General features: G+C 39.9%; 2 protein-coding genes across 10 annotated transcripts in view; one reads left to right on the top strand and one right to left on the bottom strand.

Moving 5' to 3' along the window:
• Positions 1–456: 456 nt before the first annotated feature.
• Positions 457–2,503, bottom strand: esm1 (endothelial cell-specific molecule 1). The gene is made up of 3 exons (XM_075455616.1): positions 1,900–2,503; positions 1,415–1,558; positions 457–1,226 (listed from the first exon to the last, which is right to left on the bottom strand). The coding sequence occupies exons 1-3, from the start codon at positions 2,204–2,206 to the stop codon at positions 1,132–1,134; spliced, it is 546 nt and encodes a 181-aa protein (XP_075311731.1). The 5' UTR covers positions 2,207–2,503; the 3' UTR covers positions 457–1,131.
• Positions 2,504–6,374: 3,871 nt separating this feature from the next.
• Positions 6,375–15,690, top strand: part of LOC142373198 (putative E3 ubiquitin-protein ligase HERC1) — a 41,294-nt gene continuing 31,978 nt past the window's right edge. For 8 of the 9 annotated variants that reach the window (XM_075456338.1, XM_075456339.1, XM_075456341.1 and 5 more), the window contains exons 1-10: positions 6,375–6,465; positions 9,983–10,985; positions 12,565–12,660; positions 12,765–12,947; positions 13,799–14,011; positions 14,223–14,321; positions 14,456–14,552; positions 14,648–14,791; positions 15,012–15,139; positions 15,491–15,635. In XM_075456338.1, the coding sequence (XP_075312453.1) occupies positions 10,014–10,985; positions 12,565–12,660; positions 12,765–12,947; positions 13,799–14,011; positions 14,223–14,321; positions 14,456–14,552; positions 14,648–14,791; positions 15,012–15,139; positions 15,491–15,635 (2,077 nt within the window). In that variant the 5' untranslated portion in view covers positions 6,375–6,465; positions 9,983–10,013. Of the gene's footprint in view, positions 6,466–9,982; positions 10,986–12,564; positions 12,661–12,764; positions 12,948–13,798; positions 14,012–14,222; positions 14,322–14,455; positions 14,553–14,647; positions 14,792–15,011; positions 15,140–15,490; positions 15,636–15,690 lie in introns of those variants that run through there. The other variant, XM_075456344.1, reaches the window with a different exon arrangement.

Below are 15,690 nucleotides of genomic sequence, written 5' to 3'. Positions count from 1 at the left end.
AATAGATCATGTCATATCATCGTGGGAACCAAGAAAAGGCAAGAATTCCCTCTACTCAAAAGACATACTTCTCGCAAACATTTTGGCACCGATCAAAAGCCCTGTTTCAACTCCCAATAAGATTAGATGAAGATTTCTGCCTGTGCAACAGAAACGTAGTCCCAATGCAGAGAGAGAAACTTCTCACGGCTTTCATGCTATGCCTGAGACCAAGACTAAAGCCTGGCACAGGAAAGTGCTGATAACACACAGAGAATGAGGAAAGATTTTCTTCTGAGGTGAAAAATTGAGTCTTGCATTGAATTTAATTTTGGATAACCTCGGCAAACTGCATCCCACATGGATGATATGAAAGAACATTAAGAAACTCAAGTCAGGAATATCTCATTTAATTCAGGTCTCCTTGTTGAACCGATGACTGAAGTTACAGCAAATAAAGACACAGCACATGGCGAATGTAATTAATGTTATTTTATTGTGAGAGCTCACATCAACTCACATATGCAACATATGGCTATGTGGTATTACTAATACTGCGTGATAAACAGGGCTCAGTGTTTTCAGATGATGTCAATATGCTTAACGAGGTATTGTTATCAGTTAATGGATAAACTGGGCAATCAAATGATAAAAGTTGGTCATAACTTTGGTTTTATTGCAACAGCATTTTCAACAAAGGAGTTTATGTGTTATTGTCTGCATTGTCCATGTCATGTGTGCACTCCAAAAAAGAACATTATTTGGAACTAAATGTGGTCAATGGAAAACATTTTTCTGTAGACTTTGGAAATAAATTCAAAATCTTTATCTTATCTTTATCAGTATCGTTTAGTCTCTTTTCAGTTTTCAGCAGCATTGATAGATATGAAGGCACACTAGAAGACATTGAAGCTAATGGAAACTGACTAGAAAGTAACAGAAAAAAGAGCCAGAACATATAAACATCATAACATAATCTAAACTACGTATTCATAGAAAATATGATGGTGCCAATCAAGGATCAAGCAAACCAAAATAAAAGGTCTAAATGCTGTTAAGAAATGTTTTTAGATAATAAAATATACAATTTTCGGTTCATTTATAAGTTAATGCTACATTTACACTGAACAGCTTCAGTCGTGTCAGCACTTGTCAGCGAGGGTTGAGGCGCTTTGGAGCGGAGGTTCTGCCTGTGCGCTGGTCTGCGCTCTGCGCAGAGTGCATTTCTCCTGATCCCACCTCACCTCCTAAGAAAAAAAGATGAAATGACTTCATTAGTACTCCAATTCACGCAGCTGTGCTCAAATGACATGTCTTTCTATAACCTAAGTGAGCCTGTTGTTAAGATATTTGACTCGTTGCACCCCGTTGAGAACTTGCTGTGCAAAGAGCTTAGTTGAAGAAAACGTTACTTTTTTTTTCTTTTTTCTTTTACCTGTTTGTGGCTCAGTCCTGAGCTTGCTGGCGATTTTGGCAAAGAATGTGAGGTTGAGACAAGCTCCATTCTCCCTGTCACATATGCCCCCTTTGCAGTTGCATGCATTACGGCACTCGACCCCATAGGTTCCATATGGGCAGTCTGAAAAGAAAGAAAACTTTGTCATGACTGATAATTGCCAAGAAGAAGAACACAGCTGATAACCAAGCTAATGTATTATTGAATGATGCCCGTGCCTGCAGATGTGCCTCTATAACCAGTTAGGCCATATGGCAATTGTAGCCTACAGTGAAATGCGAATTCCCCCAAAAATTGCCTACAGGCTAAAAGGCTGTAACATTAATAATTAAATAAATAAAATAAAATAAAAGGCTGTAACAAAATACAGGAATACTGAATTTGGTGCAAGACAGCCTCGTTGTATTCAGAACGCAGCAGCAGAAAAAAGAAGCATAATTGTTGGTTATCTAACGTGAGTTTACCTTTGCAGATCCCATATTCGTCTCCATAGTCGTCTTCATCCTTGTAGAACTCGCAGAATAATCCCGGCCCGCACTTCACCCCGTGCATCCCCGACACTGTGCGGTAACAGTGCTCTCCTTTGCCCGCTGCACAGACCTGGCAACAGCCGCAGTCATCCAGGACAGTCCGTGTGCACCGCTGAGTCCCGCCGCACCTCTCCGCGTTGCATCTGTCGGGGCAGTTCACCGCATACTTCCCACTGACGCTCCACGCCTCAGCATCCCGCACCATGAGTGAAGACAGCACTGTGAGCAGGAGAAAAGACATCACTGCATGCGGGGGAATTGACGAAGCTTGTGGATGGCTTTTGTCCTCTGTGCGCGCGGTCTGTATAAGAGCAAAGAGGCAAGTGATGTCCTCCTGTGAGACTTGAGTGGACTGACCTGCGGTTCATCAGGTTCTATGGTTATCAGCAATGAACAACTTTGTTTTGCACATGCTTTGCCCTCGTCAATTTCCTCATTCCGGTGTTGTCGTCCTTTTTTTGTCAGCCAGTCCCCCTTTTAGAAATCCGGCTTGGAAGTGGGATTAATTTAGGACCGTCATCCAGGAATTGAAGTTCGTGTGACCTGATGTCATAAGTTATCTTTGGTTTGTTTGTGTCTGGTGACGGGAACCCCTCGACCTCCGATGGCATTAGGTTTTGTCGTGACTGCGTGGGGGCTGTTAAGAATTCAGTCATGTCAGTCTCTACATTCCAGTCAAGACAGCTCATTGACTATATTTACCAAAACAGAGGGTTGCTCGATGAAGTTTATATTTTTGTATTAAAACTGTAGGCTATACATTTAAGGGACACTACAGGAAAAACACAGATGGTCCAGCTCACAGTATTATGCTTTCTAAAAGGAGATAAACAGCGAATGATTATGGATCAGATTAATAGAAATGTAATGGTTATCGAAGAATTATTTTGTTTTTCATAATGGCTTACTCACCCAAAAGTCTGACTTTTGAAGAAGAGTTTTTTTCCAGCACACCACTGATCCTGGTGATAAGCTAGTTACAGAGGGCAGAGGACAAGTCTTTCCTGTAGTGACATTTTCTTATATTAACATAGCATTATGCCTGGTCCTATCCAGCCTAAAGCATCTGGTGTCTTTTTTGGCGTTGGATGCCACAATACAGCTTTTGATACTAAGGCTTTGCATATATTGTACTCCTGCCTGGTATCACCATACTTAACCTTTGGAATTGAAGTCTGGGGAAATAACTATAAAAGTTCGCTTCAGTCCCTAGTAACAATCTAGAATCATTAATAAAGTGGGTTACCTTGAACACACAAATCCATTGTTTCTGCAGTCCAAATTAGTAAAACTTCAAGATTTAATTGATTTCTATACAGCACATCTATTGTTCAAAGCAAGTAAGGAATTATTACCGACAAATATAGAAAAAATATTTTTAAAAAGAGAAGGTAACTACAATTTGAGGGGCTGTGGCAAATTCAAAGTACCGGCAGTGAGGACCACGAGGAAAACCATGTGTGTCTCTGTATGTGGCGTCCAGCTATGGAACAGTCTATGTGCCAATATTAAACAATGCCCATCCATTCAACCTTTTCAAACTAAGATACAAAAAAATGATAGTATTAAAGTACAGTGCGCAAGAAGATTGCTGCGTACGACAGTAAAAGATGTTATAATCAGTTACTCAGAGGCCTTACCCTTGGGGTATTCTTATTGCCATTGCCGGTATTTTTTAAGGAAGAAGAAAGGGGGGAAGAGAAATGTATGTATATACGTATATATATACATATGTATGTATACATATATATATATATATATATATATATGTACATGTGTATGTATGTGTGTATGTGTATGTATTTTTTCCTTTTCTTTTTTGCAACTGTACTATGTACACACATTTGATGGAGAACTAATGATGTAAATGGCGGTGGCCTTAATATTTATTAAGAACTGAATGGGGGTGGGAATCTATAAGCTTGTCTTCATCCCACTCCTTTCCAAGCTTATTTGAATTTGCACAAAAAAAATTGTAATGTACTTAGCCGCTTGTTCTGTATATTATTTTTGCTTGGAATAAACTAAACTAAACTAAACATCAGGAATCAAACCTCAGAAGGAGGGCAAAGCGTAAGTTCTTACGACAAGTATTTATGACATTTGAGAACTAACCTTGTTTTGCATTGCTGATATATGTGATTAAGTTCTTCAAGATCAATATAATTATTTTAGATATCCAAAGTTACATTCTTGACATATAGAAGGAACATTCTGAATGTCTACAATAGAATTCCTACAAGGAAACAGTCATACTTCAGAACTGGAGCCAAATTGTTGGTAGATTTAAGATTTAAGATAATTCCATTCCAGCTATCTAACATAATTTGAGTATCCAAAATACAATGTCATTAGTATGTCTAAAATGTGGTAACAGGTTTCAATTATCATCATTTTTCCCAACTCAGCACGACCATTTAGAAGATGAAGTGACATCATGTGACATTATCATTGTTCAATTTCACAAGGAAAGATTGAATTGTGAATATCTGCAATCCACATTTTAGCTGTTGAATGTTTAGATAATAAAAAGAGAACTTTTAAGGACTTTTTGACTTCTTAAATTTAGTTTTGACATCTACAATCAAAGTTGAAGAGATCTATCCTTAGAGGTCGTAGATCAGGAAATAGACCAGTTATCCTTCAGTCGGAACGTCGCTGCTTCAGTTCCCAACTTTCCGAATATACTTATCAATGTATCCTTTGGCAAGATACAGAATATCATATTGTTCCTCAGCTTTAAGTTTTTTTATTACAGTTTGAACCAGTAAGAATGTAAAATTGACCAAGAGGGCTGCTGTTGAGGATATCTAAAAATACAATTACAAGTATTGTTTGATTAAAACTTTAAGCAGCTTACCATAGGCTGAACATTAAAAAATGGATATAGCCAAAGTGATGTCACCCCAAAGTTTTAAACTGCTATTTTAAAGCCTTAACTTGGCATCTGCTTTTTGAAGTCAAGAGTGACAGGAAAGGGATACATCTTTTTGTGAATCCTAGAACATTTTACACGTCCACTGGATAACTCACCTGTCACTAAAAGGGAACTTAAAGTGTCTTCAATAATACATAAATGTGAACACTTTATTGCCATGTTCAACTGTTTGGTAGAGCACGATTTAATCACTTTATCATTTCTGGAAGGGAACCTGACAGAGGTACCTGTTTAGGTATATTTTATGCCCTTACTTTGTCATATTTTGATACTATTTTGGTAAAAGAATCAATGTTAAAACAACCTGTTTAAAAAAAATCATCCTTATCATCATTGCCCCTAGGAATTGAAAATATTTCCATTTAAATGTTTCTCAGTGTTGACAGTAAAGAGTTCATTAATCAAAAATAGAGACCATATAAAAAAACAAAAACAAAACAATTGTTGTAAAAAGACATATTAATCATAGTGGCCTCCACCATTTATAAACCAGGTTGTAAACTGACTGCAAACGCTTATTTCTGCAGTAAGGTTGGGAAATTTAACAGTTCGGGTCTAAGGGCAATGTGGTGTGGTGGTTAGCACCGTCACCTCACAGGATGATTCAAATCCTGGCTGGGATCCTTATGTGTGGAGTATGGAGTTCTTCCTGTGTATGTGTGGGCTCTCTTGGATACTCTGGCTTCCTCTCACCACCCAAAAACATCCATATCAGGTGACTCCAAATAGACCCTAGGAATGAGTGTGGGTGTGCATGTTTTTTTGTCTCGTTTGTCTCTGTGTGGCCCTGTGATAGACTGGCAACCTGCCTCTCATGCAATAACTGGGATAGGCTCCAGGCTCCAGGCCCCCTGCGACCCTAAATCGGATTAAACAAGTATAGAAACCTCTAGTGCAAGGATAGAAAAACTGCAGTTTTTGGCAGTAATTAAGAAAATTTAGTTGTTTCCATGCCTGTCTTTGGAGACTTCTTTGTGGTTTCATTCATACTAGAATTTAGGAATACATAGGCTTATGACATGAGTGCATAAAACACCATAATGCCTCTGTCACAAGCTGAGTAAACAGTCTGTTGGGCCACATCATGACAATTATTGTTTAAAAAAACTGACCCATGGGTATAAATCAGTGGTTTTATCTGCTTGATTCATTCCAAGCAATCATTCCAATCAATAAATCCTTGATTTATTCCAGCATTGTAAAGAGAGGTTTAGGTGTTGTTGGGTTACTGGAATCAAATTTTGCCTTTAGGAGTCTAAACGTCTCACTTAGTCCGTCATTGATCCCCACCCAGGATCCAGTCTGGGTTGAGAAGTAAATAAAGGAAGAAAAAAAAAGACAGAAGAATAAAAAAATTAGATGAAGATCATGACGACTCTCACTCCGACACATGCTGTGGCGCTGAAGTGCGAATCCAGCGCTCGTTGCCATCGGTGTTTGAAACACCAACGAAGAAGAAGGGGAAAGAGGAGAAGGCTGACATGATATTCGCGTTAAAGGGAGACCTCACTGGGACGGGACAGGTAACGCAAAGCGTACATCCGCGGAGGTTTACTGTCAAGGTAACTTACATGCCTGTGGCATTATTAATTTTATGGCAGTCAGGTTAATGTATAACTCAGACTTAATTTACCGCACGGGGTAGTTTTGCTGAGAGCTGTCAGAAAACAAGCGGAGGGGCTTGGTCGGTTTTAACAGCCATGGAGCAGACTAGCAACTGCACTGCAGCCAGCGTTAGCTCAGCTGTCACCATATGCATAATACTGTCACCGGTGTCTGTGAATGACACAGCGGAATCTGTTTTTCAAATTCAGATATTGCACTGTTTATACTGGTGTAGCCATAAGCAGTGATGCAAGCAAGATATGTTAACAATGAACCGTTAACGCTGCAAATTCTGACAGACGCTAGCCTATATAGTAAAAAGCCAGATACAGTTGCCAACTGGATGATGTTATTATGTGTAAATAAATGGAATTATCCTACTGGCTGGGTATGTGCATGCCCCAACGCCTGAAAACACGTCACTAGGGTTGTACGTGAGTTTTAAACCCACTGCCATTTATTTTTTTAAAGATAAGAACATTTATGCCAGACATTTCAAACATGTGATTAGATATTATGTATCCATTGCCGTTTTCTTGGCTGACAGCCATTCCCGCACTCATAGTTTAAATGCTAATATAGACATGGTTGTCCTGGCAACAGCAGCCCAAACGTCCCCTAATTGTTTCAGCCGGTGTAAGGAGGTGGCTTAGCCAGAACTTCCTCATCTGTCCGAGGTCAAACTGAATGAATGCTTTTGCCAGTAATTTTGCCCAAAACGCGTTCTTATTAGGTCACGATGACATTTAGAATAACTGCTCTTTTGTGTTATATTTCATTGTAAGCCAAGCATCTTTTTGATTTTTGGAGGGGCTGTCAAGGAAAATAAACAATTTGAACACCTATTACCTAAAACTGTGAGGATATAGGATGTGCGTTAAAATAAAAAAGCAAATAAATAAATTCTATATATATTTTGTGTGTATGTATACTAACATTTTTTTCTGCAGTTCTCATCCAAAAACAGCTTGCTATACTGCAACTGCTGATGTGATTACTTGGTATTAGAAAGCAAATATTCCCGTGTCTGAGCCTCCATCTCCCCCCCCCACCGGTTTTTAACAATGCGGGACGCTTTTGTGTGTCTGAAATGTAAATACTCTGAAAACCCTAGAGAGAAAGATTGTTATCAGTGATGGTGGCGCTTTACCTTTCCAGTGTTTTCTTGCATGTGGTTGGCTGACTGTTGAGCCCACTACTAGCCTATATCAATGCCTGCCGTTATTTTTGGCCCAGGTGGAAACCATATAGCCCCACAGGCCTCGGGCACAGCAAGAGAGATGAGGCTCTGTGACTGTTTGTCGGTGATCCAAGTTGCATGCTCACATGTTTAGCAGTATGTAACTGGCATTCTCTCACACATGGCAGTTCATGTTTTGTTGCAAATTTTAATTATAGCAGGCAGGAGTCAGCCATGAGCTTTTAGTCTGGAGATGTCTACATCTGTTCTTGTACTTTGATGATTTGTTTTAGTGGTTATTTATACTTAAGCTTTTTCCATTCTCAACCTGGTGCAAAGCTCAACAGAATTAAACTTAGCGATGTTGGGCTCATTATAGCACAAGAAGTGCTAGAAATACAGTCATAAATTAGGCAGATTTTGGCATTAACACCTAATCCTATCAAATACATTTTTGATACTGCCCAAATAAATGTTAAATCTATCATATAATATGGTTTAGGAGTTTTTGGTGTAAATAAGCTTAAACCTATACATCAGTTGAATGTCATAATTATGATGTTTCCTGTATACAATGAGTGTTGACCTCCATATTGGGACTGGACTGTCAAATTTATTTCATGATTTTTAACGGGGTTGCTTATCTGATTGTATAAAATGCAAAGTGGGAAAACTCAAGTCCGTATTTCTTGTTTGCAATCCAGTAGGAGTTTTCAAAGTGTGTGGTTGTGGGGAATGGAAACAAAAAAACCCTCACCCACTCAAAACTTACCTGCAATATCTGGATGCTGATTACTTTGTGTTTATGTAAATAAGAGGAGCAGATATCTCGTGATCAAATTGGAGATGGCAACTATATCAATTGCTGTCGAGACACGATTAAGTGTTGCTAAAATGTGACAAAGTAAAAGACAGCTAGATCTATGAAAACAAGTCCAAAAGAAGTGATTGGTTTCATCTGTATTTTGACCACTAATTTCTAAACATTGGCAAAGTGGCCAGAAACTTCATGTCACTTTATTTTGCATGGTCTTACTGACAGTTTCTTGTGTCTTTGGGGGAAAGAGAAGGGGGCAGAGGGGAAGGTTAGTGACAGATCCTGTCACAGGAGGATAAACTAGCTATATAATTTCCTCTTGTTTAGAGTTGACAGTCTAAATGCTCTACGCACTACGCTTTGACATGAAAGCGACTCATGACTGCCCTTTATTTCTATGCAGATTTTGGAAAAAAAAAAAAAAGAAGAAAAGAAAGCCCAAGGCAGCTCATGATATTCCACTGATTCCTCCACATTCTTCTTCCCTATCAGTGTTGAACATCATTCTTCTACTATGTGAATGTTATAGTGACAGCATAGCTGCCCTCCCATGTAGAAGGACCCGCATCTTTCCTTTTATACTATAATCAGTTTTGTCTTGTTTTTACACACTTTAACGTTGAACTCATAGACACTGAACAAGGAAAAGATCTTAACCATATGTTATTGATTGACATAAACTCAGACTATACCGAATACATAAACAAGAGCATTCCGAGAAGGCTAAGGTCCAAGGCTACTTACTACAAAGGCTGAATGAAAATAATCTAGGATCCAAATCCTGATCAGGACCAACATTAAAAGTTAATCTCTGGTAAAACATTCATGCAAATATGTATATGTAATTTTTTTTGAATGATCCTACTAAACAAACTAAAAACAAAGAAACTAACCAAACCAAATACATAACTTCCTTTGCAGAGATATGCTAGTTTTCAAATGTAGTCCTGTCTAGTTTATATCTTCACCTACATTCAATTTGCTACTTTCACTTGTAAAACCTCTCTAATATGTTATTTCCACCTAACAGTGTGACAGCCTTGCTCTTTATTAGGTTTGAAAGCATAACAATAATCAATATATTGTGTTGACATGCCTTTGTGGTGTGGCATAAGAACTTTGGAGAAAGAATTCTTCTCATTAGTGCTGCTGTCTTAGCTCTTATCAAGGGGTGAGCTGACCTATTTCGTGGATACCCACTGGGCCTGTGGCATTAGCCTGGATGTAGCCTGCTGTAAGATGGGAAATTGCCAACACCATTGAGAAAACCTGACACCTTCATGCTGAATTCACTTGGCAGTAAAGCGTTTCAGAACACGTTCCTTTAGCAGCAAATGTTGCCAGTCAATTGACAATTGCAGCTGAAGCGCCTCTCCATTATGTCAATCAAGTGTGAGGGAATGATACTCATAAATCTGCCAAAAAAAAAAAAAAATCCCCATTAGGTCTTTTAATCCCACTGTTCTCTGTTTTTCAGGCATGCAGTAGAGTATAGATAATGCACAGACATGGTGCCTTGTCAAACCCATGTGTTGCTGAAGTGGCAGGAGCACTTCAATAGTTCCTGGGCTGCAGAAGACAGTGTTCAGACAGCCAGGAGACATGGTGCTACTGGGCTCTACAATAAGCTCCTCTACAACAAGGAAGTGGTGTCTCTGGCTCAGCCTGTTCAAGAACTTGTCGGCCCACGGCTGCCAGACTTCGAGTGTGATTCCAGCGCGTCAGCGGAGAAGGAAGAGTACCTGTCATCCCTGCTTCATAGTCAGCGATGGCTAGCTCACCGCATGCTGACGCAAACCTCCTACACCCAGGCCCTCCATCACAGGCTGGTAGTTCTACAGAGGATCTACTATGCACTTCACAGCAAATACCATGACAAATTCCGTGTGCAGCTGCCCTCTCAGTCCACAGACAGTGGGGCTGAGAGTGGGCAAATTGAGCTGGCCTCAGAACCTTGCTTGCCAAGGGGAGCGTGCAAAATCAAGTCAGGTACAGACGTTCTGATAGAAATGGGAGTGAGGACGGGTTTGAGTCTGCTCTTCTCTTTGCTGCAGCAGAACTGGAGATACGCAGCCTCTGTGCATCCAGAGTCTGTCCTTTGCAATGATGTGCTTGCCACAGCATCCTCCGTCCTGACTTCACTGCCTCCCCTTTCTCTTGCTAATGAGAATAAGATCCCATCCGTGGGTTTGGACTGCTTGGCACAGGTGGCTGACTTCTTGAAGAAGACTTCGGTGAGCAGTGGGAGTGGTGGGGCAGACCCGACCGGTCGGAGGCTCGCGCTGGAGCTGCTGCTTGGCCTGGCTATGCAGAGAGGCTCTCTGAAGTTTCTGTTGGAGTGGGTGGAAGTAGCTTTAGCTGCTTCCATGTCTTCCCCCACCTGTATTCTGTCTTCCTCCTCCTCACTGAGCTCCCAGCAGTCAGCTGCTGTAGGCTTTGATGTCATTCAGCAAACTCTTCTCCAAATGAGGCAATATTCGGTACGTCACTTGTTCTAAATATTTGGACCCTTTTCTGTTTAGAGAAATCTTTCTATTTGCTGCTATTGTCATTGTCATATTTTACTGTGTAAATTAGTGTTTGTTAGCAGCACTTATTAACCCCTGAGCTAATTTTAGATATATTTGTCTTGACATCCCATGATACGCTGCACTAATCAGTGTTAAATTTACAGGACGTGACATCAGATCACATGTAGTGATCATGCCTGTTCTGATTGTCTGGGAGATGTCTGTTTTCTTTGTTGTACTTTACCGTGATGTGTAACTTTATGAGGTAATTTTTTAGAAATGTTTCAGTAAGAGCTGCAGTTGCCATTTCTTCCATCAGTATTTGGATGTCTTCACTATAATATGAACTTACTGGTGAAAATGGTCCATTTATTGCCTCTTCACTGCTTCATCCATCTTCACCAGAGGGTTTTTACAGCGGTAAGCAAACGTTTGGCCACATCTAGTCACAATCTCTTTATGTGAACCGCTGAACAATTACAAGATGACCTAATGTCTCAAAAGCTCACCTTAAAAAAATGAGAAGAGAGCAAATGTTTGAGTTCCCATAAAGGTCAGTGTGTAGCATCATCCCCTTTGGCAAGCATCACTGCTTGCAAACTTTTGGCAGAAAGCTTCTAGTTCCATGATATTTGTTGGCACCACAGTCAAAGAAAGGGCACAGAAAATTGTTTTGACATCATCCCTCAACAGGACTTGTCGCCAAAGTGCAAAGGACTAGATCAAGAGTTCATTAGCAAGCTCTTCTTGAATCTCAAACCGAAATTTTTTCATGGTGCTCCTTTTTCCAATGTAAATTATAGAGCACTCAAACCAAAATGAATTAACTACACCAATTCCACTTGTTTCATCTTTAAATTGGAGATCAGTTCATCCTCTACTATCTTAACTATGCACAGAAGTTTGGACCCCAAGTGCCCTGAATGTGCAAATGAGTTTATTCAAAGCTTGGAGTGATGCATTAGTGTGCAAATAAGGATTAATGCCGAGCCAGTCGTCCTGCCCTGATAATGTCTAATGAGTAGACCTTATCAGCTTTGCAATATTTCTGTCCAAATGACAACCAGAGATGGCTTCTGCAAGCAGCTTCAATATACGTCTTATGCGTCTTGTTTCATGTGCAGATGTCACAGCGTCTTGTCACTATAATTCTCAGTGATTTCACTTTTCAGCTACATCCTACACATAACCAAAAATAACCCACATCTTTGAATATTGAAGCAGATTCTAGATGTGTTTTAATGCAAGAACCATTCCACTTCCACCAGTAAGTAGTATATCCACATAGAACCATTTTGTTCTGTCTTGACTTCATTCTCTGCTCGATCATGCAGTGACAAATGTTTGTTTCTGAGAAGAGAAGCTTTCTTGTTGTGATGCATACTCCTTGTGTTGAAATAATGATTACCTGAAATAGCAATAGCAATCAGTAGATATAATAGGCGGCTATGCTGTAAATCCAAATCCACATAATATATACTGAGACTAAGTCTCTCTTTGTAGTGAAAACACCCTGAGCTGGAGGATTAAAACAAACCATTTTTCCTAGGGTTTCCATGGGGATGCTGTCAACACTCAGGTGCTTACAAAGGATGCAGATGGACTTTGTCATCTCTCTCAGGCAGCTCTCTGCTTGTTTGAGGAGGTAAAAGACAGCTCAGCAGCATATAGTACATATTGACAAGATGCAGACCCTGAACGCTTTCCAATAACTAGTATTACAAAATGTACCGTCTTCTACTTGAACAGGTATGCAACTTGGCATCTCACTGCCTGTGCTCCTGCAGCACAGATGCGGTGACTCCTGGTGCAGAGAGTGAGGCAGTTATGGTGTATGTGTGGGGCAGCAACAGCAGCCATCAGCTGGCAGAAGGAACTCTGGAGAAAATCCTGCTGCCAAAACTGACACAGGGCTTCAGTGATGCCCAAATGGTACGTTTGCCACAAAAGGGTAGAACCGACACTTATCAACTCATTTGTACTATTCATTCAAGTAGTCACACATCTGTTACTTAGATATCAATCATTTTCCAGTGTGATTAAAAATGACCCACCTGATAAACAGAAAGAAACTTTAGAATACCTTAAAATTCTTGTGTTGATATCACTGGTGTCTGTGAATTTTATTATTATAAGTAGTGATGGGTTAAGAGAATTGAAAAACATACCAGAACCACATGCATGCAGTATAACATAGTAGTAAGTACACTCGAGAACAGTTTCACTTAAATATCAAATGACAGCCTTTGTCAGCGGGAGTAAGAGTTTGTGACCGCTCAGACAGTGTGATGGAGACTGCAGAACATCAACAATTATGAATAATGTACAATAAAAATCTCTAAATACTAAACTTTGCTGGAGTATCTTGAAAGAAAACAAGATGCATTTTTTTCAGCTCTGATACAGTCCTGTTTAGTGTGAACCCACCACCACAGTGAGTGCGTATTTCTGACTGTAAAAGAGGATGATTGAGTACGTGATAAAAAGTTATACAATTTATTGAAAAAAAAAAAAAAAGATTTGAATGAATTTAAATTTAAATGAATTTTACAATGGGGTCTGCATTTTAACAGAGTAAATCTAAATATACAGGTTAAAAATAATGCAATTATTGAGGAGTGGCACAATTTCAAAGCAGCTTATATTCTAGCCAATATTGCACATTTGTCATTTCTGTTGTACGCTATCTACATATATAAACATACAATGTGTTGAAAATGATCTCACTCTGACACTTAACATCTTTTTTAATGTTCTTGATATCCACTTTGTGCATCTTTCAGATTGAGGCAGGCCAGTACTGCACCTTCTCAGTGTCTGCAGACGGTTCAGTGAAAGCATGTGGAAAAGGCAGCTATGGCCGATTGGGCTTGGGGGACTCCAACAACCAGTCCATGCCCAAGAAGCTTGTACTGGAGCCACATAGGAACATGAAGAAAGTGTCCTCCTCCAAGGGTTCTGATGGCCACACTTTGGCTATCACTGTAGAAGGAGAGGTGAGAAGTTAGCATGACTCTGAATGACAGATTTTAAAACTCTTTTCATCTCATGTAAAACATGCAAGACCATTAAACATGCTGGTATAGTGAAATCAACCATGCAACAGTATGAGAGTCTTGCTTTACAGTAACTGCTTTTCAGCTCACTTCCTCGGCGGATGTTGTAATTAATTCTAATTTATGATAAACGTAACCATTTTTGTTTCAGGTGTTTAGCTGGGGTGATGGAGAATATGGGAAACTGGGTCATGGGAACAGTGCTACACAGAAATACCCTAAAATCATTCAAGGACCGCTGCTGGGAAAAGTAAGCCTGCAGGAATAAACAGCCTTTTGGGGAAAAGAAGGAAATTTAGTCAAATGTAGATTCATTCTTTTTTTTTTTTCTTTGATGTGATTTAGAAAAAAAAAAATGTTCATCTGTAATGGTATCTCTTACAGGTTGTTGTTTGTGTGTCCGCTGGCTACAGACACAGTGCTGCTGTGACTAACGATGGAGAGCTTTATACGTGGGGAGAAGGGGACTTTGGCAGACTTGGTACGCACCTTATTTCTGGAGATCTTTTGTTTCGTTCCAGCAATTTTTCGGTATTTGCAGCAATCTCTGTTTTCCTGGGTTTCAACCTGGAACAGGTCACAGTGACAGCCAGAGTCGGAACGTGCCCACTCTGGTGAAGGATATCAGCAGTGTGGGGCAGGTGGCCTGCGGCAGCTCCCACACCATTGGTGTGGCGCAGGATGGACGCACTGTGTGGTCCTTTGGAGGAGGCGACAATGGCGAGTCATCAGACGACACACACAATTTGATTTAAACACATCTGGAATCATCTTTGGGATGTGGTTGAAATCACACTTTTAGCATTTTCTTTCATTGGTGTACTTGATCACAAGCAGTTTGAGAAAAAAACATCAGCTTCATAGTATATCATTGTTGTCCTCATGATAGAAGTGTCTTGAGCTAGGGTGAGCAAATGTGGGATCTGACTCCTCTCTGCAGGTAAACTGGGTCATGGAGACACCAATCGTGTGTATCGGCCCAAGGTCATAGAGGGTCTGCATGGATTTATCATCAGGAAAGTGTGTGCTGGCAGTCAGTCATCCCTCGCCCTAACCTCTGCGGGACAGGTGAGATTCAGAAGTTTAAATTAGATGTAGGCTGTCAATGTCAAAACTCGACGCATTTTAGACAGAGATTACGTCTGTTGTATTTTACACAATTAGACAAAATGATTTACTTTTGCAAACAGATCTGTTTTCTTAAAAGAAAAATACTGGGTAATGTGGAATAATGCCCTCAATTTACTGTAGCTCTTAGGAAAATCTAGTTGGTTAAAGGTTTGAATGAAGGAGCATACTAACATCAATCTAAAAAAAAAAAAAAGTAAACACTTATTGGCCTGAATACAAAGTAAATTAAGATCTAAAAAGTACTATGTTATTTTACATATTTCCATTTTCATTTACTTGCATTTTCAGGTGTTTGCATGGGGGTGTGGTTCATGTTTAGGATGTGGCTCCTCTGAAACAACCTCACTGAGGCCCAGGTTCATCGAAGACCTGAGTATCACCAAGATTATTGATATCTCATGTGGGGACAGCCACTGTCTGGCTCTGTCTCATGGTGAGATATCTTCAGTACCTGTCAGTCAATAGCTCAGATGTTTAGTTCATATATG

This window comes from Odontesthes bonariensis, chromosome 22, assembly GCF_027942865.1.
Source record: "Odontesthes bonariensis isolate fOdoBon6 chromosome 22, fOdoBon6.hap1, whole genome shotgun sequence".
Classification (NCBI taxonomy): Eukaryota; Metazoa; Chordata; class Actinopteri; order Atheriniformes; family Atherinopsidae; genus Odontesthes; species Odontesthes bonariensis.
This window is presented reverse-complemented; position numbering and strand designations above follow the sequence as displayed.

Excerpts from the sequence above, each read along its gene's own strand:
- esm1 (XM_075455616.1), bottom strand. The coding sequence starts at position 2,206 with ATGTCTTTTCTCCTGCTCACAGTGCTGTCTTCACTCATGGTGCGGGAT. Across the intron at positions 1,559-1,899 it reads CGAATATGGGATCTGCAAAG|ACTGCCCATATGGAACCTAT; the intron begins GTAAACTCACGT and ends CTTTCTTTTCAG. Across the intron at positions 1,227-1,414 it reads CAGGACTGAGCCACAAACAG|GAGGTGAGGTGGGATCAGGA; the intron begins GTAAAAGAAAAA and ends TTTTTTTCTTAG.